A 26,934-nucleotide genomic window follows, 5' to 3' on the forward strand; every position below is an offset into this window, starting at 1 on the left:
GATTTGACAGACACTTGATTAACTAAACGAGCTAAATGGGCCTAGCGGAGACTCGTCACATTAGACTCAATGTGCTGTTATGGTGGGTGGCTGTAAGCAGAGTGGACAAAGCCTGGACTTACGGCTCGGCCCATGGATCTTGATCGGCTCGTTTGATTTGATGAGTGTGTGTGAACACTGCTGGCAGACGCAGTCCTTTCCACTGAATGTCACTCTGTCTCCAATGGGGAAAGGCCTCCTGAGGGAAAAAAAAAAGTAGAGAGAGAATTGGTAAACACAGCCCACACACACACACACACACACACACACACACACACACACACACATACACACAAACAGAGATAATATGCCTGCAGTGATTCTGCATGTTTACAGTATATCAAAGTGTAAACACTGAGATAATAATGGGGTGATGGGAGAAACATGATTGGGTGACAGACAGGCCATAATCCTGCTGACACAAGCTAAGCACATCCTGACATCTCCTATGGACCAGAAAATGCATTTCCAAACTGTTCAGACAGCAGGTTAATAAAATGTTGACTGTTGCACGAGCACCTGGCTGCTCTGTGATTAAAGAGCCGATAATATGTCGCTGGCACAGGCTTCAAAAGCAAAAACTGTCTCTCTCGGTGCCAATGAAAGCCTATTAGGGAAACTATGTGTTGTGCATACTGATACATACCTCAAATTTTCCTCTCTGCCTTGTTCACTCTACCAAAATCTCACTGTCTCCCTCTCTTTTCCTTCCTACCACAGCTGGTGCCACCTGGTCACCATTCTCTTCACTGCGCAATCAAAGCTGTAAAGCTAAGATTATGAGGAGTGTAATCACACATACTCTCTCTCTTTCACACAGACACACACATACATAAATACATACCTGCAGTTAAGTGACAGAAAAACAGCTTGTATGGAATTAAATTACACATATGATGATATGCTGTTTTGTCTTTCCTTTGTTTTTTTTGTTTTTTTTTTTTAAAGAGGCTGATTGAAATTTTATGACTGGAGAGGAGGAGAGAATGAATGGGGAGTTAAAAGGCTTAGGGAAGGCTGTTTAAAAGACATAAGGCAATAATCCTTTTAGTCCCCCACCAAGGCCTGGAGCTGCAGCCAAGACCCAGAGGGAGGCAGGAGTCTCCAGCCGCGTTCACAGTCAGCACAGACAAGAGCCCACCCACAAGAGTGGGGACATCCACATGCACACTCATGCACTGACACACACATACAAGAATGGACACAGCAAACAGGCCTACAAGGCATACAGCTTGGTGTTAAGTAGTGAGTTATTGCATATGTACACATTTTGAATTAGTAGAATTAGAATTTTAGATTTGAATGTGAAATTTGCAGTTTCAGGGGACTGCAATACGCAAACCTACTACACACCAGCCCAATTACATGAACCATTTGGCTGCTGTCAACAAATTAATTTGGGAGAAAAATGTGGCCATTCATAAACTCCATGGCAGTTTTTTCAGTCCCTTGGTGGATATGTGAAGGTAAGTGATTTTAACCCATACAAGCAAGTTTTTTGAAAAAGATTTCCTTAAAAATGGTCAAAAGGTGAAAGAAGTGACATTATAAGGCTACACTTAATTGATGCACACTACCACAGATGGAAATACTCTTGTCAAATCAGCTAAGATCCCATAGCACTGGATGTAAAAAATGATCATGTTACATACACATACACTAGGCCTACATCTATGCATGCAGCTGCAATTGGACAGTTGCAAATGTTCAACATAAATCAATCAGTTGTCATTAAACTATTGAATAAAACTGTCTGTATTTCCAAGATGATGCTTGTACAGCCCTGATGAAACTGATTAACATGGAGCTGCATTTCAGTTTTGAGTTTTGAAGCAAATGGAACTTCTCCCTTTAGTTGTTTTCTGCTCAAGAAAGCTTTCAGGAATGTGTGGCTTAATCTCGAAAGCATCTGTCTGTCAAGCTGAAAATTGCAGGTCTGAGCCCGGGCCTGTGGTTTTCAAAGCCATAAACTGTCAACAACAACGGGTATATTTTCTAATATAGAGTTCAGCCTTTGCAAACAATTTTTAACACAGTTCTTTAAAAGGCTTGGTCACAGGTCATTAAGCCTCTTTCATTTTTTTTTACAGTCTCCTATCTACACCTGTGCAGCAGCCTAACAGACCGTGTGTGTGTTCACTTGCCAAGATCAAATTCTCAACTTGTTTGGTGACCAATCCATGGGGTTCCCCTCTTAATGTCAAAATCTGTGTTATCTATGTTTGGTTTATCCTATTGTTTTGTCATTGTTTGTTTGTAATCTAAGTTGAGTTAAAAGGGTAGGCAAATATAAGCTATGGCTTCAGCCTACGCCCATTCAGTCCAAGTATTGTTTTTTTGTTTTTTGTTTTTTTTTTTTGTTTTCTTGTTTTGTTTTGTTTTTCCTTGTAATGGTTATGGTGAGGAGAAAAGTAAGAGAAGGGGGAAAAAAATCCTGTATGTTTTAAGACCGAAATAAACTTATTCATTCATTCATTCATTCAAAATGTATTGTGTGAATTTTTTTTTTCACCCAATTGTTTCAGGTGTGCTGGGACCGATCCACTGCCACTTGCATTATTATTTTTTGTATGATTATTAAATTATTATTTTTTTTTTTCATTTGTTATTATTATATATTCTTTTATGTATGAAACAAAAAGGAATAAAACAAAGGGAAACAGAGACAGCATGCACATAATGTGCATATATACATGTAAGTGTGGGCATTCAGACTGCAAACACACACACACACACACACACACACACACACACACGTATATGCATGTGTCTATGGAGGTTCTGAGCAACATGTCCCTGGAGTTCTGGGAATATTTTGTGCTCTGTGTGTGTGTGTGTGTGTGTGTGTGTGTGTGGTGTGTGTGTGTGTGTGTGTCTGTGTCTCTGTGGCATGGAGGGAACTGGTGTGTATGCTCGCCTTGCTCCCTCTTGCTCTTATATTATTCAAAGAAGAACAACATCCATACATAAAACAGAAAGGCTGGACAAGCGAGCACACGAGCCCATCCAACTGAAAGAAGCCCCCACTGGGTGTATTTTATTTTTATTATTATTTTATTTTCTTTTTTATCTGAAACATCTCACCTCACAAATTATTCAACAAGGATCTTAGAAAATACTAAATAGGACACAAGTCAATGAAAACGGATAAAACATATTCATTCAAGTTTAATTTTAATTTCACCCTTCAGTTGTTCCTATGGTTAGTCATCTTTTTCCAAACTATTTTTTTCTCTGTGTGTTAAGGTTTTCTTAATTTTACTGACAAGCCGCGCTGAAGGAAAAGCTGAACACAGAAACACAGAGAGGTGTGTATTTTGACAGCCCGGCGCATAAAATGTGATGTCTGTTTTTCTACGATTGTACACGTGTCTGTTTTCTAAGTGCAGCTTGCGTGCACTATGAGCTGAATTTTTTACGTGTACTAAGTGCTTGACCATAGCTATCGCAGTCTATAGCTGACTTAGATGAAGTACATGCTGCGATGGAGTAGAGTGTGTTTGTCTGTGTGTGTGTACATGTTTGTGTGTGTGTGTGTGTGTGTGTGTGTGTGTGTTTGTGTGCAGTTGACCTTGTCTTTACCTGTGTGTTGGGCTTACTCCCTCTAGACACACACTGCCTTGTCAGCCTTTCTCAGCGCTTTAAAAATTTACTCTGTTTACATATTTAATGCATCTCTTTTTTTCACTGGCCGCAGAAGTAAAGCTATTTCTGGCCTCAGTGGCACGGCCTCTGCTTTTTTGAAAACACATCAGCACGGAAACTGAAACTTGGTATCTGCGGCGATGAGGATGGAGACAAAGAGTAAGATGATGAAGATGAGGAGGAGGAGAAGGGGAAGAAAGGGAGGAGAGAGGAGAGAATGAAAAAAGAGCAGGTAGAGAAAGTAATGTGAGCGATGTGACAGAGGGCAGACGGAGCAGGGAAGAGGAGATTCAGCCTTCAGCTTCCTCCTGTCTCTTCTGGTTGGCTCCACATATTGACACACAAACACACACATACACATACACACATACACACAATCCCTGTCGCTGTCAGGACTGCTCCACTGACTGTCTTCGGCCAGTTGGTGTCAGTTTAGTATTTTTTACTAACGGCTGCTGGGCATGACCGCATGTTTATCAACCAATGTCAGGCAGACACACGACAACTCCTGGAGGGAGGGGGGGGGGGACTCTTACGCAAGCCTTAAACCAGAAAAAAAAAAAAAAAAAAAAAAGATGACGAGACAGAGAGACACAGATGGGTGTTCCTACGTAGCATGGCTGCATGTGCCAAGAAAGCAGGCATGGGGGCAGAAGAGGACTGGGAAATGAAAGAGGCACAAAAAGACACAGATAGAGAAAGACAGAAAAACAGAACGGGTGTGAAAAAGAGAGAAAGAGAGGTGAGAGGAGTCGACAGGAATGCTGATGCTGAATTTGTCCAGGAGGCAATTCTTACAAAGGCAGGCTAACACTGATAGAGGTCATATAGGCGAGATGGTCTACCTTTACTGTATCTGATAGCAGGTAAGCTCTCCGCTTGACTAGTCAAATGTGATCAAGGGAGTAGTAAAATAAAATATGCCTCTGGAGAGGTCTAAAAATATCTAGACTTTCTATCTTGTTTCCACTTTCATTGTTTGATGGCAATCAGAGAATAACATAATACTGAGTTTAGAGTTTATTGTAATTATTACCAGTCCCAATTCACCGCTGTTGTTTCAAACTCAAATGACTATGATTTTTGGCCTGTGGACAAACTGATGAGGTGGAAAACATCAGCAGGGACTCATAGCCTAAGCGAGAGCAAACAGCTGACATATCTTCTCATTGAGCTCCATCAAATCATCGTCTGTGCCTCCTCAACTCCTGTCCTCCTTTCCTCTCCTCTCCAGTGCTACTCTCTTCCACTAATGTCTCCACACTTCATCAACAAATAAATATTAAGGAGGCACTTCTGCCCTCTCAGCAAGGACACGCATATATGTATGCACTCACCCCCCCCCCCCCCACACACACACACAGATATTTGTTTAGTTTGCATCTAGTTACAGTGTGCAGACAGTTATGCATGAGCAGCTGAGTTTATGTATTTGTGCAAGTAAATGAGTTTGAGTGCAAGTCTGCATGTGGGATGGCATGTGTATGTGTGCGAGTATGTGTGTGCGTCTGTGTGCCTATGTGTGTGTGTATGTGTGTGTGTGTGTGTGTACCTGCAGACACTGCAGACAAAGCACTTGGGGTGGTAAGTGCGTCCCAGGGCTGAAACCACCTCTCCTGTGATGAAGCTGTCACAGCGGTCACAGCGGGTGCCGTACAGACGCTGGTAGTCCGCTGTGCATATGTACTCGCCTTTCTTCTGGAAGAAGCCCGATCGTGCCAGATCACAGTTGCATACTACAGAGAGAGAGAGTGGAGGGAGAGACAGACACAGGGGGAGGGAGGGAGGGAGAGAGAGATAAAGTGAGGGTAAGCATAGACTCAAAGCACTCAAGCATATGGAATAACCTGTGGATGCAGACATCAACAGGTGTCAGCGCTAAACACGGCTCAGCTTCCCATCATCAAAACATTCCACCTTCTGCCATGTGCTCATTCAATAACAAACAATCTCAAGTGTTTTACAAGACCTATTTTCCAGTGAATTGTTGTGTTTCATTAAACTTCCTCCGTCCTTTTATTTTATTTTATTTTTTTGCAAACTGCATTAATTTCCTGTTACCTGTTCATGTGTATCTGTGTGTGTGTGTGTGTGTGTTTGTGTGTGTTTGCATATGTTCATCTGTCTTCCAGTGCCGCTGCTAGCAAAGTTATTCAGCTTCAGACATGTTACTGAGCCAATTTGCTCTGATGGGAATACAGTGATATAATCAGTGGAAAAGTAATTTTGTGCTGAACAATGTAGAGAAGGAAACATAACAACAGACTGCAAGTTCCCACACAGATATACTGGCAACATCATACCTCTAAGTACAGACTCATTAAATATCAATGGGGCATCACTGAAAGCATTTGCCAAGTGTATGCACAAGGTGAATGCTCACTTTGTGCATGCGTGTGACTCCAAGCTGTGAATCCACAGCAGATGCTATCGGCTATACCTCTCTGCCATGTAAGTGAGAGTGAAATGGTATAACAGTGACGCTTTTCATGGATCAGCGGCCAGTCTGGTTGTTTCTCTCCAGATTCTCTGAGTCTATCTGTTTGAACAACATGGGGAGTTGGTGGTGGTCATAACCTCTTGCAGGAAGGAGTAAAGCCTTCCTGGTCAAGGTCACATGTTTTATACACACACAGTTTCACACAGACATGCACATATATGAACATTTTTAGATTAGAAGGCATTCAGCGTATGGCAAACTTTTGCCGATACTGTATAATAATCCATCTTGCAGTTACAACCATCTTGCAGTCATTCCTTTCACATGAAATTTAAGTTAAATTGATGCTGATTTCTGCAAATGAAGGATTTAAGTGCTGGAAATCTTATGCTAGAAATCCCAGATCCTGATCACCAACAAAATCTAATTACTTGTTTATTGGCCCAAAACCTCTCTGTCTCCCGAATATGACAGAAATTTCATTGTTACATTTTTGAAAGATACAGACAAACAAACTGACAGATGTGAGACACATTATCTCTTCCCTCCACCTGTAAGTGACAAAGAGACATGGAGGGAGGGTGGGAAAGTCTTGGAGATGAAATAATGGAGCAAAAGAGGGAGTAGAGGACAGGGTAAGCTGTGTAGCTGCATAGTCTGATTCATAGACTCTCTCTCTGCCTTTTCCCTCAGCTAGACCTGACAGCACAGTGTGCGTCAGCATCCTCTCATCCCTGTGGCTGAAATACCATCATGACCAGCAGGGGGAGTGCTAACATGACTTGGACCTCACAGTTCCACACTTGATGACTCCACAGTACACACATATGCCTAAAAAAAAAACAAAACTAAATTTTAAATATGTTCATGAGCCACAGCCATCTTGCAGTCAGCTCTAGGACTTGAAGAGTTACATTCTGTCTCATCTATAATGCAGCAGGACTGAAACTTGTGAAATGTGCTGCAAAAACAAAGATGGTGCCTGGTGCCTGCTACCTAGGCAGGCCGGGGAGGCTGATCGCAAATATTCAGCCATAAGTATAAATACTGAGCACCATAATGATGAAAATATGCATTAAATATAAAATATGTATTAAGTTGTTCTGTTGTATATTTACTGCCATTCTAATGGGCATTTCCATGGTTACATATTTAAAATTAGTAGAAACAGAAACAGAAATTCATTTCTGTGATTTTGGTCCAACAGTGGTGGAAACTGCTAAATGCACTAAACTGCAAAAAAGCATAACATGCCAGTTGTGTTTACCACCTGAAAATGTAGCCTATACTGAAATATAATCCACTTGGAAGAAATGCTAATTGTGACATGAACAATATCAGGTTTGACTGACAGTGTAGAGTTGAATGCTGATTGAAACGCTGGCGGGAACTGAAGGTGGATTGCACAACTGCTTCATGCTGCATTATACCACCAGTGCTCTTGCTTGTGTTATAATGAAGCACCTGGAATACCAGCAACTTAGTGGTGTTAAAAGGCTTCATACCAACCAATCTAGAAAGACTCAAATTGCTGCCACAAGCTAAATGTGGCTCCCTGAATCCTCCAGTTTTCAGTGTGCTCTGGCAGGCACTGGGTGTGCACAAATACAGGCACTGACAGACACACACACACACACACACACACACACACACACACACACACACACACACACACACACACACACACACACACACACACACACACACACGCTTCAAAGGGGCTCATTTAATCTAGAGCTGTTTATGAGTGGAGCGTATTGACTTAATGGTGTAATAAAAGATCAATGGCCCCTCACTTAAAAACAAAACAATCTCAGCTCCCACAGGAAGATGGAAACACATAAATCCATCCCCAATGAAATGGGACTGTGTGTATGGAGAGATAGAATGATGAAATGTGACATTGTGTATAGTAAGATATAATGATGGATCTTTATCATTGCGACAGGTCATTGGCACAAAGACAAGAAGGCTGGAGGAGGGACGGAGCGATGAGAGGAGGGAAGAGAGGGGGACACATGAGCAACACAGTGCTGGAAGATTTTAATTGTCTGTTTGTTTACCCAAATTGTGTGTGTGTGTGTGTGTGTGTGTGTGTGTGTGTGTGTGCGTGCGTGCGTGCGTGCGTGCGTGTGTGTGTGTGTGTGTGTGCCAACCACATTTCCAGACCCGCTGAACAATGGCACAGAGCTTCAAATGTGTCCCTGCTGCGTTTTGAACCAGACCAACCAAAGAACTTAACCAGAAACCCAAATCACATGTTATCTGATGCCTTCATGGAAAAAAAAAAGGAGAGGGAAAATAAATATTTCCACATCAGTGAAACTCTTCAGTATGGCAAAAAAGAAATCCTTGCATCTCAAACAGTCCAAACATTCAATTACTGAAAACAATGTTTTTAATCTTCTGACAGCTAAATTGTGCTAAATGTGCCTCTGTGTTTGTGTTCATCTCTTGCTATGTCCCTCTCTCTCTCTCTCTCTCTCTCTCTCTCTGCCTCTTTTTTTTTTACTCTCTCTAAATTACTTGCTTTTCAATCGGCGCCCAGATTGATTTTCAAACGACTGGAATCTGCTCAATTAGCCTAATGCACTTCATTAGCATACGGACGCCTGGCCAAATCACAGCCAGCCAACTAGATCTGCCGAGACTGGATTGGATGGGCTGGCTGGATGGTTCACCTGTTCTGGCTAATCACACTGTTTGCCTCTGACTGGACGATTGGCTGGGTGCGTTGGAAAGGACGTCCCCCTCCCCCAGTTGCTATAGGAGACGTAAACCTTCCACAGTTGCCCTAGAGACAGCTAGGTCCCAATACTGCACTGGTTGTGGTGTTGGTGCCACGTTTGGCGGTGTTGTGGTTACAATGGACGTTGATCAGAGATGATAACAGCGCACTATCTGTTTCAAACCAACTGCTTAAGAGAGTTTGGAATACTTCAAAAAAAGTAGATGATAAGTCACCTGTGTTAATTCTCACCTCTCCAGTAATGATGCGGCGTAAGAGGCCGCATCGAAACCTGACAGGAAAGACCACGTTTCTGAAAACAGATTCAATCGGTTATGAAACATGTTACAACAAGTCATGATCCTCACAAAGCCTGTCCTGTCAACCAGCCTGTCAGCATCTTTCATACATCTTTGACAGCAGAAGAAGATTTCCCTGGAAGAACCTCGATAATTTATAGCTTTACTGCAAGCATGCACACATACTCTTTACTTTCTTTCTTCAAGTTCTCTCTTTTCAGTCTCAAGTAGTTTTAAACTTATCCCTCCACATGTTCTAGTTGGTTGCCAGCACAGAGGGTGGAGCTGGGTCAGAGCGCGGTGTTTCTGCCGCTGCATGACAGAGACGCGGCTTGGCTTGGCCCGCAGAAGAAAGGCTTTAGCTGCAGCCACACAACCGGCACCACATGGTGTGGACACCTACCTATAAAAAAACAGCCAAATACACCCACTGCAGGACCAGTCTGGTTGGTTTCACTACTGTATTCATGGCCTTTGGGCGTTGCAATCATTATTTGTACTGTATCTGCTCATGGGAAAGCACAGACAGCTGCAGTTGTAAATACAGTAGTAACTGCACAGAATTCAAAGATAGAGAAATATGTGTTATTTTATGAAACAAGTATTCTGCTTCATCCTCAATTAGCTTATTAAACCAAAAGTCATCAGCTTTGCAAAAACTGCATTGCATCAAAGACTTCATTTCATCTGTTAATTTTCTGATCTGCTCCTAAATGACACACTAATGAGGGAATCTATAAAAAGACACCACTCCTGCGCCTCACACTGCTCTTTTTGGGCAGAGCAGGAAGTTAGCATCTGCAGATTATAAGTCTAGTGATTAGAGGTTAGCATGTAGGCTGGTGTCTGCAGCTGTGGTCATTAGAACAGCACTGATTAGGCATCCACAGGGGGTCTGGATGATTGGGTATTTATCTCCAGCCAACAGACGCAATTAAAATTCTCTTCTCAAAGTCAGCCTGGGCCGGAACCCCCAAAATAGTCCCAGCACCCCTGGACCCCCTCCTCCCGTTCTCTTCCTCTGCCTTTCCAGAGTGCATCTAAATCCTCGTGGCTGTGCACACAGACGCACCACTTGATCTCACATTACACTTTCTTTTCCCTCTATATTACAAAGCTGCACCTTTTGGTCAGCCTTCCTCCCCTTTCTCTAAATACCTCACTCTGTGACCCAGACCCCCACCCAGCCTTCTCGCTCTCGCTCCCTCAGCTCATTATACCGCTGTTAGACCTTCATAATGTGCCATTAAGTAAACAGACATGCTCCGTACAGCACGTCAAAGTAGCCCCGCTACACATTCTAATTGTTTTACTGCTGGTGTCAACACTATGCTAATTTTCAGGGCTTTTTTAAGAAAGAGGACAGGAGCAGCCACACACACACACACACACTTTCTGAGTACACACACATGCTGGTGTAGCAGAGGGGCTTGTATGACCATAGTCAGTGACATTTCTCAGCAGGGGAGGCACTCACACATTCACCCACACATCTGTGCCATCGATGTGGGGCCCGGCTTTCTCTGCCCTCCTCCTGTCCCCCGGATCTGAACCCCTCTGACTAGAGGAAACAGGGAGCACTTCAAGTGTAAATAATGTGTTTTCTCAAGTCGTGCCAAAACACAGGGTGGGAGGAGAAGCAGTCAGAGAGACAGGGAGACGAGAGAGAGGAATGAAGACAGCGAGGGGGGGAGTAGGACAAAACGAAGGGAGATGCAGACAGAGAAAAAGGGCAAGTGGAGAGTAGACAGGCAGGCAGCTAAGGGCTAAAGACGAGAGTGATAGTATGTGAGTGACAGGGCTCCCCTGGCATTTGGCTGCAGCAGGTGATGGAGACAGATGGCTGCCCAGTGGAGTCCCTCCATGCTATCAGACCCACCCTGCTGCTCAGGTCCTCAGCTTTTAACCCTCTGTGGGGAAAAGCACAAAATCGCAAACATGCAGCACTAAATGACCCATTTGGGAACAAAGTGAAGAGGAGGCCTGATATTCATAGGCGGCGAGAAGCGATGTCCTGCGGATTAGAACAAGCAATAACCAAAAAATGTCATCTTTCCACACACAGATGAATATGCGCAGATGGGCTGTCATGTGTGTGTATGTGAAGTGTGTGTGTGTTTGTCCAGCACAGCAGGGGTTGTTGCTTAATGATCCTCTTAATCATTCAGAAATCAGTCCTTGAGTGAGCTGCACACTAAAACTGTTCCCCCTTGCCATTGCCTGCGCACATGCACACACACACACACCCACATGCACACACGCTTAAAGACAATAGGCAGGGCGTCTGTGTGTGTAAATCCCCCAGGACGGTGAAGCTTGAGAGAGACAAGCGGAGGGATAATCCCTGTCATCTATCCCGGATCCTGGAGAGTCGTTGGGGAATAGCGCCGCTGCCTGCCGGCCTCGCTGCCTTCTCTCCTCGCCAGAATGTCTCCCTAGCAACCAGCCGTTGGCGTGGTGATTGGACCAGCGTGCCAGTGGTTGCCATAGCTACAGGAAGCTCCCCTTCCCCATAACCCCCCTCTTTTTCTGTGCTGTCTCTTCTTCTGTTTCTTTTCCTTACCTCTCCCCTTTTCTTTCTTTGTTTCTCTTTATTCCTCTTCCTTTGTTACTACATCTCTCTCTTTCTCTCTCTCTTCCCCTCTCTCCTTCTCTCACTCTCTCCCTGTCTGTCTGCTGCCTTCAGAGAGCAGAGCACTGGTACAGTAGATTGATGTTATTAACACAGAGGTTGAGTGATGGGGGCTAATGGCATCCAAAGGGAGGTCGGACAGAGTTAAAATGGGTCTGCAGAGAAAGACACAAAGACGCCGCAATTTTACAAGAGCCCTGGTGAGAAGACTGGCCAAAAAGAGAGAATTAGCCGCACAGTCAAGAAGTATTTATGTGATCTTGCGGTGTAAATCTGCTATTCCCTTTGGTGGTGCTTTATAAGACCGTGCAAAAATCTGTTTTGTCTCAGAAAATAATAAGCAGATTGGTGGTTTGGAGAGAAGCATGGGTTAGTGTCTGTGTGTAAATATATGTTTGGGTCTACGTCTGTATAATTGTGCCTCCGCGTCCGCCTGTGTTTGTGTATCTGCGTGTAAATTTTCCACAGTGGATTGCTTCAGAAAAAATGTGCACTCCCCGTGATTTTGCCTTTGCAAGTGAAATGTGCGCGTCTGTTGGTGAGTGTTTGCGCTCGTGGCACTGACAGGCCCGGCTGTTTCTGTTGGAATCCAAGAGTGCCACTTATGCTCGGGAGGCAGGGGAAATGTGGTCACTATGTCATTAGGCCAGTATGCAGGATTCAGCCCGTCTGCCCGTAATATAAAACCACATCATCCATACTGCACACTGCTATGGGATCCACACTATCCACATGACCAACCCCCCCCCCAACCTCGCCTCCCTCCTTCCTTCTTTCTGTCTCTGTGTCTGGAGTTGATACATCAATCTGTGAGCCGACTTCTGGCTTCAGCATTTTCCACAGACTTCTGTCTTGGGCTGATTGCATGCCTGCCTCGCCATGCTATAATCAGCTGCTGTATAATGGACTCAAATGAGAGGTTAAATGCACATGATTAGCGTTCTGTTCTTCCTCTGACTAATGCATGAGAAAGGAATTATGATAATGTGGCATCCGGAAGCTAATGTGGCTTGATAAAGTGTGGGGAGAGATAAAATGAGAGAAAAGACGTGGATGCAGGAGTTGCTGCATGCTTGTGTGACTGTATGTCTGGGGACTAATGTAGCTCATTGGCCGTCATGTTTTAGATAATGTGTGTTAGCACAAGAGTCAATCCTATTCAGAGGGTCACGGTCAGCCCTGTGGAAATGAAAGGGAAGAGAGACATAAAGAAAGGAAAACAGAGGGAGAAAGAAAGGGGGGGAAGGGGGCAGGGTAACTACGATTTAATGACATGGCTTCACAGTAAAAATGAACGGACTAAAGCACACACAATATCATTGGTCAAGGTCAATAAACTGGGTACGTGCACTGGTTCTGCGCAAAAATCACGCAACCAAGACAGCTGATAAATACTGAAACAGACCCCAGTCACAGAGTTCACAAACACATCCGACATGTAAGACAATTGACCATTGACAATTGTGGACTGGCAATATAGTGCGATGGTATACAGTAGCCATTAGTCTCCAAACCACACACCCTGCATGCCAATGTCACACTGTCCCAAGATGAGAAATTGATTTCATGCTTGGGTGGCTGTCATCAGGACAGAGGGAGAGAGAGAGAGGGAGAGAGAGAGAGAGAGAGAGAGAGAGAGAGAGAGAGAGAGAGAGAGAGAGAGAGAGAAAGAGGGAGAAATTCTATCTTTTATCCTGCCATTGCATTCAGAACCATTCAGCCTCCGAAAAGATACAGAGAACTAATGAAAAACAAACACGGACAATAGAGAGGAGAGTTTATAAGAAACAAAAAAAATGTAGCATGTTTGTGTGGAAGGGGCGGGCATTACACGACAAACAATACAAGCTTTAGAAAACTGCTTGCTGTGCAGAGGCCCACAGTGCTATACGATAGTGTATTATGGGTAGGGATGTGGTAGAGGCCGGTCAAACAATAGTGCCCCATTGCCTCATTAGAGAGAGGTTGGAGTCGATGTATGTGGAACATGAGAGAAGACAACAGGGAATGGAAAGGAAGGGAAGAGAAGAGAAGAGAAGAGAAGAGAAGAGAAGAGAAGAGAAGAGAAGAGAAGAGAAGAGAAGAGAAGAGAAGAGAAGAGAAGAGAGTTTTTGAAAAGTGCCTTTTATATGATCATTAGTGAGACTTTTCCACTGTTACGCCGCTGTGGGTGAAGTGACTGAGAGGGATACACATAGTGAGACTAACAAAGAAACATGGGAAGAGAAAGTGGGATTAAGAGAGGTGTTACACTAAACTGATGATGTAATGTTTAGGCGACACACACAGCACCCCCATCCCCCTTCGTGTTTCTCTTTTCTTCTCTCTTCCTGTGTTCACCCCCCTTTTTCTCTAGGGCACAGAATAGGGTTTTCCTATTGGCTAATAGCACCATAGAGATGCTGAGAATATCCACCAACCAGGGCCCGGGTGCCCCTTCACACCGTTACCACAGCAACCCCTCACAACCACTGAGAGTGTGCATGAGTGTGTCCGTGTGCATGCGTGCCCACATGGATGTGCACACACTCACGCACCTGAGTGTGTGCGTGAGTGCATGTGCGTACGTGTGCAGTACATGCATGTATGTGTGTGTGGTGCTGTTTAGGGAACATACAGTATCATACCAACCCGTCTCCAATGAATAAGCCTTCAATGAGTTTATCTACTGTAGCCCAGCTGTGTGCTCTACAGCACTGTAGCACAGCAACTTATTCACTTCCTTCTCCTTTGCAACAGCTGCCAAGGAACTGGCTCATATGGGTGCATTACTGAACTGCAGCTTTGAAATGTGTTATTACTGTCCTCCAAGAAAGAATACACTGCAAAAAAAATAATCCATCTTACAGAGTGACAGTACCCAGTTTCAGTGTCTTCTCCGCCTAACCCAGTAGTTTGAAAAATGCAATGCAATGGGCAGAAAGAGCACCGGTGGAGAGGAGTGTATGGGTCAGCAGGACCAGCTGTCAAATCTGTCTGATTATGCAGAGGCAAACTAACGGAACAACCCTGTAGAATATCCGGTGACATCCAACTACTTTTTATTGTCAATTCCTGAAAAATAAAGAACTGTTGATTTAGCGCCTCAAACACTGGCAGTTCAGCATGCAGCTTTACATGCCGAGGTGACACCTATTATTGTCTTCTATTTCAAACACTTGTATCACTTTACATGTCAAAAAATATGTTTTAGCAGCTTTTTGTCAGGTACCATGTTTGATTTTCCTGTTGCTGAATAAGTGAAGAAATGTCAGTGGGGTTAGAGAAATTGACTTCATTTTCAAATGAAATGACAGACATGTTTTGCATGTGGTTTGAGCTACAGCAGACATAATCACTACTATACCCTCCTCTCATCACTGCAGCCTCTCTGATCTACAGCCAGTTAATAATATAAGAGATGGAAAATGTGACTATGACACTATCCAGCAGGATTTCCAAGGAAAAAGTTCAGCAGCCTTTTTTGGCATGGTTATGCTGACAAGATCTGCAACTGTGAATAAAGCAGACTCAGTGTAAAGCCTATTCATAACCACAATAGTGAAACAATGGGATAAATCAAACAATTTGATATTTTTAATAAATCATAAATTCTTCCTGTTTGTGAAACTGCAATTAATCTCACATCTAAAAGAATAACTGCAAACTGCAAACTAGTAAGTTATGGATGGCGCCCTCAAAAGATTAACGACAGAATTTTCCCCTGCATCCTTGCCATATTTGCTGACTCCATCTGTTAATTAATCATTCCTTCCAGAATAATTCAAAAATCAAACCCTCCTTATTCAGTTTTATTGTCAGCATGTTTGAAGCATTTCATGTTCTTAGTAAACGCCATGTTTATTTGACATACTGCACTTTGATATCCTGTAAATTGGTCCACAAAGGACTGTAGAAAATAATGGGGTTCTACAGAGAGACTGTATGCACAGCCACTTACACTGTGGGCCCAATTTCTCTAATGGCTACAGCCTGCTTTTTCATCATGCCGCAGCCAAAAACAGCCAATTCTAGGTTTCCTTGGATCGTGACTCAACAGAGTGTGAAATAACATGAGTCAGCTATCTTTTAGCTCTAATTAAATCATTACAATTTTGTCGAGATTTAATATTCGAATGCAAAAGACAGAATCCAAGTTTCCTGGCACAGAACGATTTTTCTCTGAATAATTTTTATTGGTTAAATTGAGTTAGTTAATCCTACTTATCTCAAAACCTTCAAAACTTTTTTTTTTGCTCTCATCTATTGCATTTCAACTCAGCTAATGCACCATGACATAGACTTAATGTACCTTACACATAATGAGGCAAAAAGACAAAAGAATAACAATATAGGGCAGAGATTCATCTGAAATTATGTTAGTTGGGTTTTATGAACATGAACAAATGAGTGACTGCTGAACTTCATGAGTGTTTATTGTCCTCAGTTTGTTTTCCCTTCTTGTCAGATGGTAAATGACTGGGCACAGTAAGCCATGACTGACTGGCTGATGGACTGTGGGACATTTTAGTTTTAGAAAATGCTTGTAAATGTTAGTGCTAACATATTTCTAAGCATACCTGCTCCCTCCAGGCTGTACAACAGTATGACAGGACAAATAAGATTCCTCAGGTCTTGGCCTGATGTTCTAGTTTTAGAGAAGACTCTGATACTGATTGTATCGTTACAGACCATGAAACCTACAGTACCAAATACTTGATATTTCAATAAAATACCTATATGAAAGTTTAAATAAAACCTATATTCTCCTTTTAGAACATTACAAAATGAGTTGGTAATCCTGTGCGATTCCTTTTCTAAGTGGATTGAGTGATTATGTCACCACTGGGCTGCAGGTCAACAGTGCTCACCTGTAGCAGCCGAAAGCCGGTGATGACAGTCTCATTAGACCACAGTGTACAACAGAAGGGAAATCCCCTCCCAGCAGGCAGCTGTAGTAACAAGCTATCTTAGTAGGAGCATAACTCCCCTGCAAGGCTCCTCTGATCTATTCCAATCCCCTGATGCAGCTATTAGCAACATTCATCATGTACTGCAGGAGATGGATGATGGATGATTGACTATATATATATATATCTATATATATACACACACACACACACACACACACACACACGCACACATATATATCTATATATGCTTGGGTGGGTGTGTGCAAACAAGAAAGATTTCATGTTACCCATTCACCACTGGAATCTGAGTCCCATTCTGTGTATCTTTAACAGCTTTATCGACCAGACCCACCCAAGCCCCAGGACCCTCCAAGACAACACCCACCTGTGTGATCATTGCCTCTGTTTGTCAACTCTAACACTCTGTGCTATGCTAGGTGGATCAGGTTGCTTGTTGTGTCTCTCTTACCTGCGCAGGTAAAACACTTGACGTGAAAGTGGGTGTCTTGGACTCGCACCACCTCACCCTTGCACATCTCCCGGCAACGCTGGCATCGGATTGGTCCAGAGCTCCGCTCGCCGCCCGTCAAGCCTTGATTGGGTGCTGCTGAAGATAAGAAGACATGCCTTCATATTTTTATACTCAGCTAGAAGACTAACAAAACATTATTTGTTAATCTGAACAAAGCATTTTCTTGGTCTGATGTCATATCATATTCAAAACATGACACTGTTCTTTCTCTTATATATAATATCCATCTTTTGAACTGGTGCCATGATGACAGACCATTAGACTGTTCTGTGTGGCGTTCACACAATAAGATCAGTGTGTAGCTCTGTCAGCACTTGTTCTGAAGCTGTGAGGTCTGACACCTCTGTAAGCTGGGTAAGCTCCCAGGCTTTCTCTCCCGCTGTCTGTTTTTTCTCTCACTCTCACACCCACATATATGCAGGCACACACACACACACATGCTGTTGTTTCAGGTTAGAAAGGAGATGGATCCCCTTACCTCATTATGCATTAGCTTACATGTCAGTCTTCCCACAAGCCCAATACCTATTTGACACAGTCACAAAAACATCCTCTTGTGTCCTGTCGATAATGGGATGAGTGGTATCACTCTCAGAAAGGTTAAAGTGCTCAATTAAGTCAATTTTAAATGGGTCTAGATTATGGGTTTAAGTGACACCTCTTAGGACATTAGGGAATAAAGAAAATTCCCTCCATCCTAGGACCCATACGCAAAGGCACAGGACTCAGCTTCCCAATACTGAGAGTTCACCACAACAGCTGGGATCACGATGTCTTATTTAGCTCCATTTTCCTTAAGGAGCATTTGAGTGGCCCTGCACTTGGTGGAAGGGGTATAATGGCAGGGTAAGCAGCTGGTCTTGCTATCTGCCTGAATGGCTGACTTGAGGACTTTGCTGTTTCAGTCAGAGCTACATGGGCTGGCGTGACAGAGCTACTGAATCCATTTCATTGGGTGAACCTCTGAGGACTCAGAGCACTTAAAGTGTTATGGCCTTGCATGCCTCACAGCCTGTGTGCACCCCTTGCATGCTCTGTGCATGACAACCGCATATGCATACTCTATGAAATTGAGTGTGAGTGCATCCGTCTGTGGGTGCGAGAGAGAACCTATGCATAACTCTAGTTGTTTATTTTCCTGTTTGGGACAGGACTGTGGGTGCTGGAAATATGCAAGCATGATTAATTCCCACTCCCAATCTCCCACACTCAAGTCTCTATTAGTTCATTGTTTCCCTCACAATGCTGGCAGCACCACTGGGACCCACTACCCAGGCTGATAAGTGCCCAACCACTGGTTCAAATAATGACACACCCTTTTATGTGTGTGCATATGTGTGTGTGTGTGTGTGTGTGTGTGTGTGTGTGTGAGAGAGAGAGAGAGAGAGATAAAGGAGAAGGGAAAGTAGTTTCTGATTGCCATAAAACCTAATGAACAAGAGATCCCATCAGGTGTGAACAGGAGATAATGGGAGATAATGGCAGGAACTAGCAAGCTTGTTGTGCCAACACCTACTGGAAACATGCAGGACATTCAAACACAATACAGGGCTTTTGAAAGCAGGCATACACAAGTCTCTGGCATGCTACAGCCTCCCCTGCCACTACACACCAGGCTAATCATTTCCCTCCCCACATTGCCTATTCCTATTTCATATTTCACATCTCCAGCAAGCAATGAAGCCAATTATTATTTTGTATTTTCTCTGTGTAAAGCAGGACAGCCCACAGCAAACGTAATCTAATTACAGCTGCTAATCCACTGTCATTTGGAAACTTGGTCAATGAGCAACCTGGGCTTGAATGGAACAACATACATGGAAACAAAACAAGATTAAGTGGCCAAAAATATTGACACATGGCCCTAAAATAGCCAGGCATTTACATTTTAAAGAGATATGGGAAACAGCAAGGTTTCTAATGCGATATCATACTGCTGCCCCTTAATAGCTGTAATGCAATGTCAAGTGTTTACATTCGTGCATACCTCCTGTCAAACAGAGGCAGTGATGAGATGGAACAGGGTTAATACTGGGATAATATAGTCACTTAATGTAGGCAATAATATGCTTATTAAATTGCAAAAAGGTAGGCTATTTAGACTCAGTCGTCAAAAATGTGAAATAAGCACATAATTTAACAAGGGCTCAGGCCAACTGTGACAACTGTGTAGACTCAACAATTAAGTTAGTGCTTATTCCACACATTTGCTAAGTTAAGTCTAAACAATCCTCACTTAAATTGATCCACGGCAGCTTTCAGACATTATTTCACAACTTTAAGTACAGCTGAAATGTTCAAGTCGCTTCCATTATGCAAGCACGCTCCTGCATTTCAGAGCCAAACTAATCCATTTTCAAAGATGGTTACATCAATGAAATACATGTTTAACTTGTTTAATGTACATGCCAAAAAGCCAGCCATTAGCAGAGAATGCAGGTTGGGTAATGAGCTCAGGAGCTGCAGAATTATGTAACACCACCCAGCAGTGTCAGTGTGTTCATATCCATTGAAAGCAGCCGAGCTCTCCCTGTCTAAACCCATTACAGAGCCCTTGAACAACCCTCCATCCTCCCACATGCTAAGGTGTTGAGTCATTGCATTCTAATGATAGCTACCCGTCTACAGGTGTAACCCACTGACTCCAGATCAGTGACGGGCGCCCCGGGAGACTACGGCCTCTAGCAGACAGGTGATAAGAACAGGCCCAGGGTCAGAGAGGCCGACAGTATCCTGAGGGAATGAGAGCTGGCTGCTGCTATTTCTGCCCCCCGACCTGAGAGCCCGAGGGAAGAGCATGCTGGGAGCTCAGTCACACGGGATGGTGGGAGATTGGAGGTGACAAGCCCCTCCCCCCGCTCTCCTCTTCCACAAGAGGAAAGATGAATTAAAGAGAGGAGTGAAGAACGAGGCAGAGAATGAGACGGGAGTTATAGAGAGAGCGTGTGGATTTATGTGATTGATTATTTCTGTCCTCAGATAATCTGACATGGTGACGTTAATAATGCATCCTAGGAGTTATTTTGTGGTAATATGTTACAATATACGTTTTTGTTACACCCACTTTCCCACCACCTGTCTGGTCTACTTCTCCTTTGGTTTGCAGTTCCCTACATTACCCTGAATGACTCTGGACAGCTCCCTGGAAACATGCCTGAACTTGTTTTATTTAGCTGTGTATTAAATGTGTCTGGAGTAAAGTTAGCGTTATATTGGATATTTTGTGGCATTATTTTATTTAAATAGCTCTTCCTCTTCTGGTAATCACACATGTACTCATTAACATGTTTTCTGTGTTTGGTTTCCTGTGTGTTTGTTACTGAACAGGAAAATGTTAAGCATCAAGCTACCTGCATTTCGATTTTCACCAGTCTGTACAGAGAGTAATGGCAATGGTGCTCGCTTATAGTGGCACTTGGCAGTGTAGAAAAAGTGCGAGTTATGGCCGTCATACAAAATGCATGCGTGACAAACATGGCATCACATCATATATATTTGTCCTGTATTAAGCGAGACTGAACTGTGCGTGTGTGTGTGTGTGTGTGTGTGTATTTGTTGCATATACATATATATGTGTGTGTATATATAATAAATGTGTGTGTATATTTCAGTCTGTGTGTACATGTATTTTTTTCTTTACGAAGAGAACATCATTTTGGACTCAGTGAGGTAGTAATTTAAAATACGTGACATGACTAATGCCCATTTTAAATCTGCACCGGAAATGTCAGAGAAATTCTGGCAAATGCTTAATACTTTGAGAAAACAGTTTAAGGTTTACTAAATATGTTCACATCAGTATGTTTTCTGTGTCTGTGATGCAAAGTAGCAAATCATCAGGTCTCTCTCTCTCTCTCTCTCTCTCTCTCTCTCTCTCTCTCTCTCTCTTTGTCCGTCTCTCTGTCTCCATTTGTCTCTGTCAGGACCTTGGAGAGGATCATTTATCAGAGGGGTGATGGAGAATCCAGTGATTTCACAGACATACTGTCATTCTACAGAGAGAGAGAGGGGTCAAAGTGTTCCTGACAGTGTGAATGATCACTCAATCTCACCAGAAGCCAAGGTCACCGACAGAGCAGTCTGGAGGATGCAGTATACACAGACTACAGTATAGCTGCTGCACGGCGCCTGCAGGTTGAATGAGTCTGATGCTGATTCTGTTCATTCTAATTAAATTATAAGAGGGCTATGGCTGACACATGAGAAGACAACCGAATGTTGTCTAGGTTTATTCACATTCTTCTCCGCAAGGGCTTCCCCTGTTTCATGTAAACAAGCAACACTGTGTTACAGTTGGCAGAGGATACCAGTTTGTAAATTACACTGTAATTAAACCAAAAATGTGCCTGACTTGTCTCTGAAAATACATATTGGAGCAGATGTAAATGACACCAAACATATATTCATTATGAATGTCTACAACTATGCATATTCTTTTCTCCTACTTTTGTTACGTGCCGAGTTGAACTAAAGGGTCTGGTGGCAGGAGTGATAGATTGTGTTTGGCTCTGGTTTGGACTGTTCACCAGATGAGGCAGAAGAGCAGGAATCATATCTGATAGGGCTCCCTGTATACCCTCTTTCCAACTCCAACAATTTATAAAACACAACTCCCGTGGGAACACTACAAAAAAGAAAAAAAAATATCCATCATAACCAAGAAATCTATTTTATTCTTCAAAGAGAAAATCTCCCAATGGGATAAGATCATGTCTATTATTTCCAAAGCCAGAGAGGCTGTTTTAAGAATTTTCTTGAATCAAGTGTCATTTTTTCTCAGTAATAAAGGTGCAGTCTGCTTTATTCTGCTTTGTTTCAAGATACTGACACTGAATTACGTGTTATTATGCCAATCCACTGGCAGAAGGTTACTTGTTTTAAAGAAAAGGAAAATCTCAAACTGAATATGAAACTAAATGGCTTGTTAAAACTGACATCTTGAGTGATGAAAACTGTATCTTCCTGCTCTTTACGTTTATATCGTCATGGATTCCATGTGTTATATCCCTATATACAGTATCACTAATCATTACAGTTGCATGAGATACTGGGCCAGTCATCTTAAAGTTAGGACAGGCAGATGGGAATATTGTGTGAGAGGATGCAGTCCAAATACACTGTGCTAAATCTCTCTTTGTATTTCTTATGTGTTTTGTCTGATATTTGCAAACTCATAACACTACCCCAGAGAGAGAGAGAGAGAGAGAGAGAGAGAGAGAGAGAGAGAGAGAGAGAGAGAGACTAATAAGGTGTCAGTGCTGCCAGTGATGTATGGCTCTGCAGGTTCTCTCTAGTCCCTGAGCTCAATGATCAGTATATTGATCAGCACATGTTTTATCACTCCCTTGAAATTTCCCCCTCCCACAAAAAAAAAAAAAAAAACACAAACCACAAACCCATGGAGAGACAGGGGATGGACCTTGACAGATACACAGTACAGTGCACACAGATGGCCTGATTTATCAATTTGTCCAGGTAGTGAACATTTTCATTATTACCCCAAGGACATCAACATACTGTATATTGGAATTTCTGTGTGTGTCTGCATGCACGTGTGTGAGGACAGTGTGCTAAACTAAGTTTCTGTCCACGAGAAACTAACCTGCTACTCTCACTGACTTGCCTCTTCCACCATTCAGGCAGAAAATAAGAGACTGACCACACACACACACGCGCGTGTGAGACCCAGTGACCATGAGAGATAGAAGACCCACAAGATGAAGAGAGACAGTCAGAGCTGTGTGTAATTACTCTGTGTGTGTCTGTGGCCCTTGGGCTATCACACCCAATGTAGCGGAAAACACTGCACAGCACAGCCTAACAGGCCCATTCATGTCCAGACCTTGAGTGTGTTTAGAGCAGATGAGCATATGTTTGACTGGGAGAGAAGAGGAGAGGAGAGGAGAGGAGAGGGAAGGAGAGGAGAGGAGAGGAGAGGAGAGGAGAGGAGAGGAGAGGAGAGATGAGAACTTCAGCTGTTCATTTCTCAGCTCCCATGCCTGCTGTGTTTTTGTGCCTGAAGCTAGAGTACTGACACATGTCACACCACCATCTGCCTGCTGTGACAGCGCGGATGCTCACGCACACATATGCATGCATGCACACATTCACACATCATAACACATGGTTAGATGTGTGTGTATGTGTGTGTGCATTCTAGTACATGCGCATGCATTGTGAGCATGAGCTTCACATGAGCTTGATAGCTCCCCTCATGGTGGCCGAGCTCCTCCCCCTCCTGTCAGCTGAGAAAAGCATTCTGAAGCTTAACAAAAGAATTTGAAACATTTTTTTTTTTTTTTTCCCACTCAGCAAGCGGAAAGCTGCAACACCAAGTACAGCACAGGAGCTCACAGTCAGGCAAAGCTCAGCAGCGGAGGGTTAAGAGCACTGAATGAATAATGTAGTGACACACAATGACAGGCTAGATTATGAATGATGCAATAATGCCCGGTTCCTCCTGTAGACACAGGGACAGGGGAGGGAGGACAGGAAGTGCCTGACACCATCACTTCGCAGAGCACCTGACACACATCAACTTCAACCAGCCCTGCTGACAGCTACAGTACAGTGAGAGGGAAGGAATGTTTAAAAAGTCATCCCCATCTGCAGTGTTGCTTAAACTTGCCCACCAGCTGTAGTGTCTATCAGCCCTTCCCTCCAGCCAGAGAAATCCTACCAGTTTGTTTTGTGACTCAACCTGCACTGCTTAAAAAAACAACTTGTAAACATAAATACACAGCAAAGACAGAGGCACTAAACCAGGCGTGCAAAAGCGCAGGCTGTCAGGCAGGCACACATGCTGCACACGCTGCTGACCTGCCTTGCAGGGGAAAGCCCTGATTCAGCTGACAGAGGATCAGGGTCAGAGTCAGCTGATATGAGGTCGACTTAAAATCACGGCTGCCCCTGGGCTTTGCTGGGGTGCAAGACAATCAGCTGGTCAGAGACAAGCATGACTGCAGCCCTGAGGCTGTCTGACTTTGTTCTCCTAGGCTACATCACAGTTAACTGACCTGGGACCAGCAGTGATCAGATCAGAAACCTTCCAGCCGAGGGATTTCTACTTCCTCCACAATGAATGTGTTAGAGGCCAGGTGGACTTTCTGAAGGGCAACAGCTGAAGACACAGGTGCTCCCCCTTGGGAGGTCATATGAACTATGATCGTGATGGGGAAATGGGTGAGGAAGGTGAAGATGAGGACAGGGAGAGAAGATGAAGGGGCAGGGAGAGTGAGAGACACTGACAAAGCAGACATTTGAAGACGCAAAGCAACAGCTGTTAGGTAGATGAAGAATCCCAAAAATGCTGTTGCTGGAGGAGTGGGAGCAAATGCTGATGTGACCTCCAGATATACTTAGTTCTCCTACACCCTCTAGACATGCTCCGGGTCCAACAGAAGGGCTTGGCACACACTACTTAGTTAAGAGGCATTCTGAACATCAAGACAAATTTTAACCTGTGCACAACAATCTGTAGGACTTCTGATTTCAAGAAACTGAGTGTTCCTTGAGTACAATGCTTTCATCGAAACCTTCCCCTCAAAATTGCTCAGAAATTGTTTATTATCATGACACCCTCTGCAATTTCTACCAGCAAGTAGGATCCTGATGTTTTACGGGTAGCTGACTCTCCTGCCCACAGGTATTGTCCTTGCGCTTCATGTGGATAGATAGAAACGCGCAAGACTGGACTTACCACTGGAACTCATGATGCCCAACGGATCTTATCTAAAACAAAGCCGCTTCCTCGAAAATAATCCCATAAATCACAGGGGAACCTCTTCAATGAGCACTTCTGTTCCTTGAAATCTGTGTAATATGGCAATCCAGTGACCGTAGATGATGCTCCCCACTCAGCGCATCTCCGCAACACTGGTTCCAGTCAATTTCTGAGAAGGTGGACGCAGCCAGAAAGAGGAGAAAGATAACGGGGAGAATGGGATAGATAAGCGAGGATATTCCCAGTGTTGATGGATTCCAGTGTGAGCTCCTGTTCGTGCTGTGTGGGAAGGCTTGTTGTTATTTGGAGAGGAGAAAAAAAAGAAACAAACGCCAATGACAATACAATGTTGCCCGGTCGCATTCCACCTTCACATTTTCGCTCCCGGCTGGTTCCACCTCCGCCGTGTTGTCCCTGCCTGTGCGCTGTCACCGTGCGCTTTTCATGTATAAAGCCACTCTGAATGAATTATTACATATCCGGTCATACCTTTCAAAATAAAGCCTCTCGGGCCCTTTTTTTTTTTTTTTTTTTAATTAAAAAAAAATCTTAGAATGTATTTTGTTTAGGTAACAGATATTGTTTATAATCTGGGTATTATCTCCTAAAATGTACATGCTAAACAATTCTTTTGGAGCCAAACAATAAAACGACAGCTTAAATGTGTTTTAATGTCTGTTCCAGAGTGCAGATTAATTTCATATTCAGTTGAAGGAGACGACAGAAATATTTCACGCTTTTTCATATTTGACTTTGCACTGTTCTGTAGACCTAACAGGCTGCTACTTGATCATTTTAAGAGTCAAACCTCGTGTGTTTTGTTGTGAAAGCAAAACACCTGAACTTCCGTGTATTGTTCTGGCTAATTTTGGCTGACATGACGCACCTCTCTCTCTCTCTCTCTCTCTCTCTCTCTCTCTCCATCCTGGGTTAAGCGACGTCACTCCTCTCGCAGAAAGCGACCAGCTGGCTGCGTGTTCGGGGCGCATTGGGGAGACTGTAGCCCACAACACACTGCAAAAAATGTCTATCACAAAAAGTCTTTTTTATTATTATTATTATTAAAATATTTTTTTCAAAGCACCAATTATATCCCCGTTTTCCAATGTTCTTTCATTTGTTATAACAATTTCCTAGACCATCATCTTGAAGGGGGTCCTCCAATAGCATCAAGGAAGACAGTGGAAAGAAAAAAAAACTGTGATGAATTGATTTTCTTTGGAGAAGTGAAATATTCCGGTCCATTAGCAGATTTGTTCACTTGGTTTAAGGAAATTAAGATGCTGGGTCTGTACACTAGATGAGCGGGCTTGCAGAGATGGAGATATTTTTTGCAGTGGTTGGGGCATGGTTTGTTTTTCATCGGTGGCTAAAACTGTTATGACACCGCCCTCTTCTGGAAAATCGACGTAAGCAAATTAGTTAATTGGATTATTTACAGTGGACCTGCTGTCATCAGGATACGGGGCAATTGTCAAAGTGTTGACGGACAACACTCTCTGCTGGCTTTGACAGCATAAAACCATAATTATATCCCTAATTGCGTTATGCCAAGCATCACAGCCGTATTATAGGTTTGAGATGGTCCTGACACGTTGACAAGGCTGTACTTCATCCATTTGAAAACCATTTAATAGCTGAACCAAACCATTATCATGCGTTTTGTAACTTATTGGATGTGGTATCAACGTGGAAAGATCCCCATCTAATGGTCAAAGCAGTATTGATAGTTTTTGTAGGGCAAAAACAACTGGACTCGGTCAAAGGGCTTCAGAAAGCCAGTAAACAGAGAAATAGCCCTGTACACGAATAATAACAACCCCAACAAATCCAGAGGACTTCAAAGCTACTGAAAAAAATGTGAGCACTGACTCTGAGAGTAAAACGGTAATTTTTAAAGAGCCAAGAAAGATGGCAAGTCACTTCTGTTTGAAGCCAAAATTTATGAGCTGACCTGTTTGTTAAGTACATATGGTATATGCTGAAGTGTTACATAGAAGATTA

At 43.3% G+C, this 26,934-nt stretch overlaps 1 protein-coding gene across 5 annotated transcripts in view; it reads right to left on the reverse strand.

Moving 5' to 3' along the window:
* ablim3 (actin binding LIM protein family, member 3) overlaps positions 1-25,568 on the reverse strand; it is a 47,375-nt gene extending 21,807 nt beyond the window's left edge. For 2 of the 5 annotated variants that reach the window (XM_030061316.1, XM_030061313.1), the window contains exons 1-4: positions 24,907-25,567; positions 17,145-17,282; positions 5,237-5,420; positions 123-238 (exon numbers count right to left, since the gene is read on the reverse strand). In XM_030061316.1, coding sequence (XP_029917176.1) covers positions 123-238; positions 5,237-5,420; positions 17,145-17,282; positions 24,907-24,919 — 451 coding nt within the window. In that variant the 5' untranslated portion in view covers positions 24,920-25,567. Of the gene's footprint in view, positions 1-122; positions 239-5,236; positions 5,421-17,144; positions 17,283-24,906 lie in introns of all 5 variants that reach the window. The other 3 variants (XM_030061317.1, XM_030061314.1, XM_030061318.1) reach the window with 3 other exon arrangements.
* Between the last annotated feature and the right edge of the window lie 1,366 nt (positions 25,569-26,934).

The sequence above is a fragment of the Myripristis murdjan genome, chromosome 10 (genome assembly GCF_902150065.1).
Source record: "Myripristis murdjan chromosome 10, fMyrMur1.1, whole genome shotgun sequence".
NCBI lineage: Eukaryota > Metazoa > Chordata > Actinopteri > Holocentriformes > Holocentridae > Myripristis > Myripristis murdjan.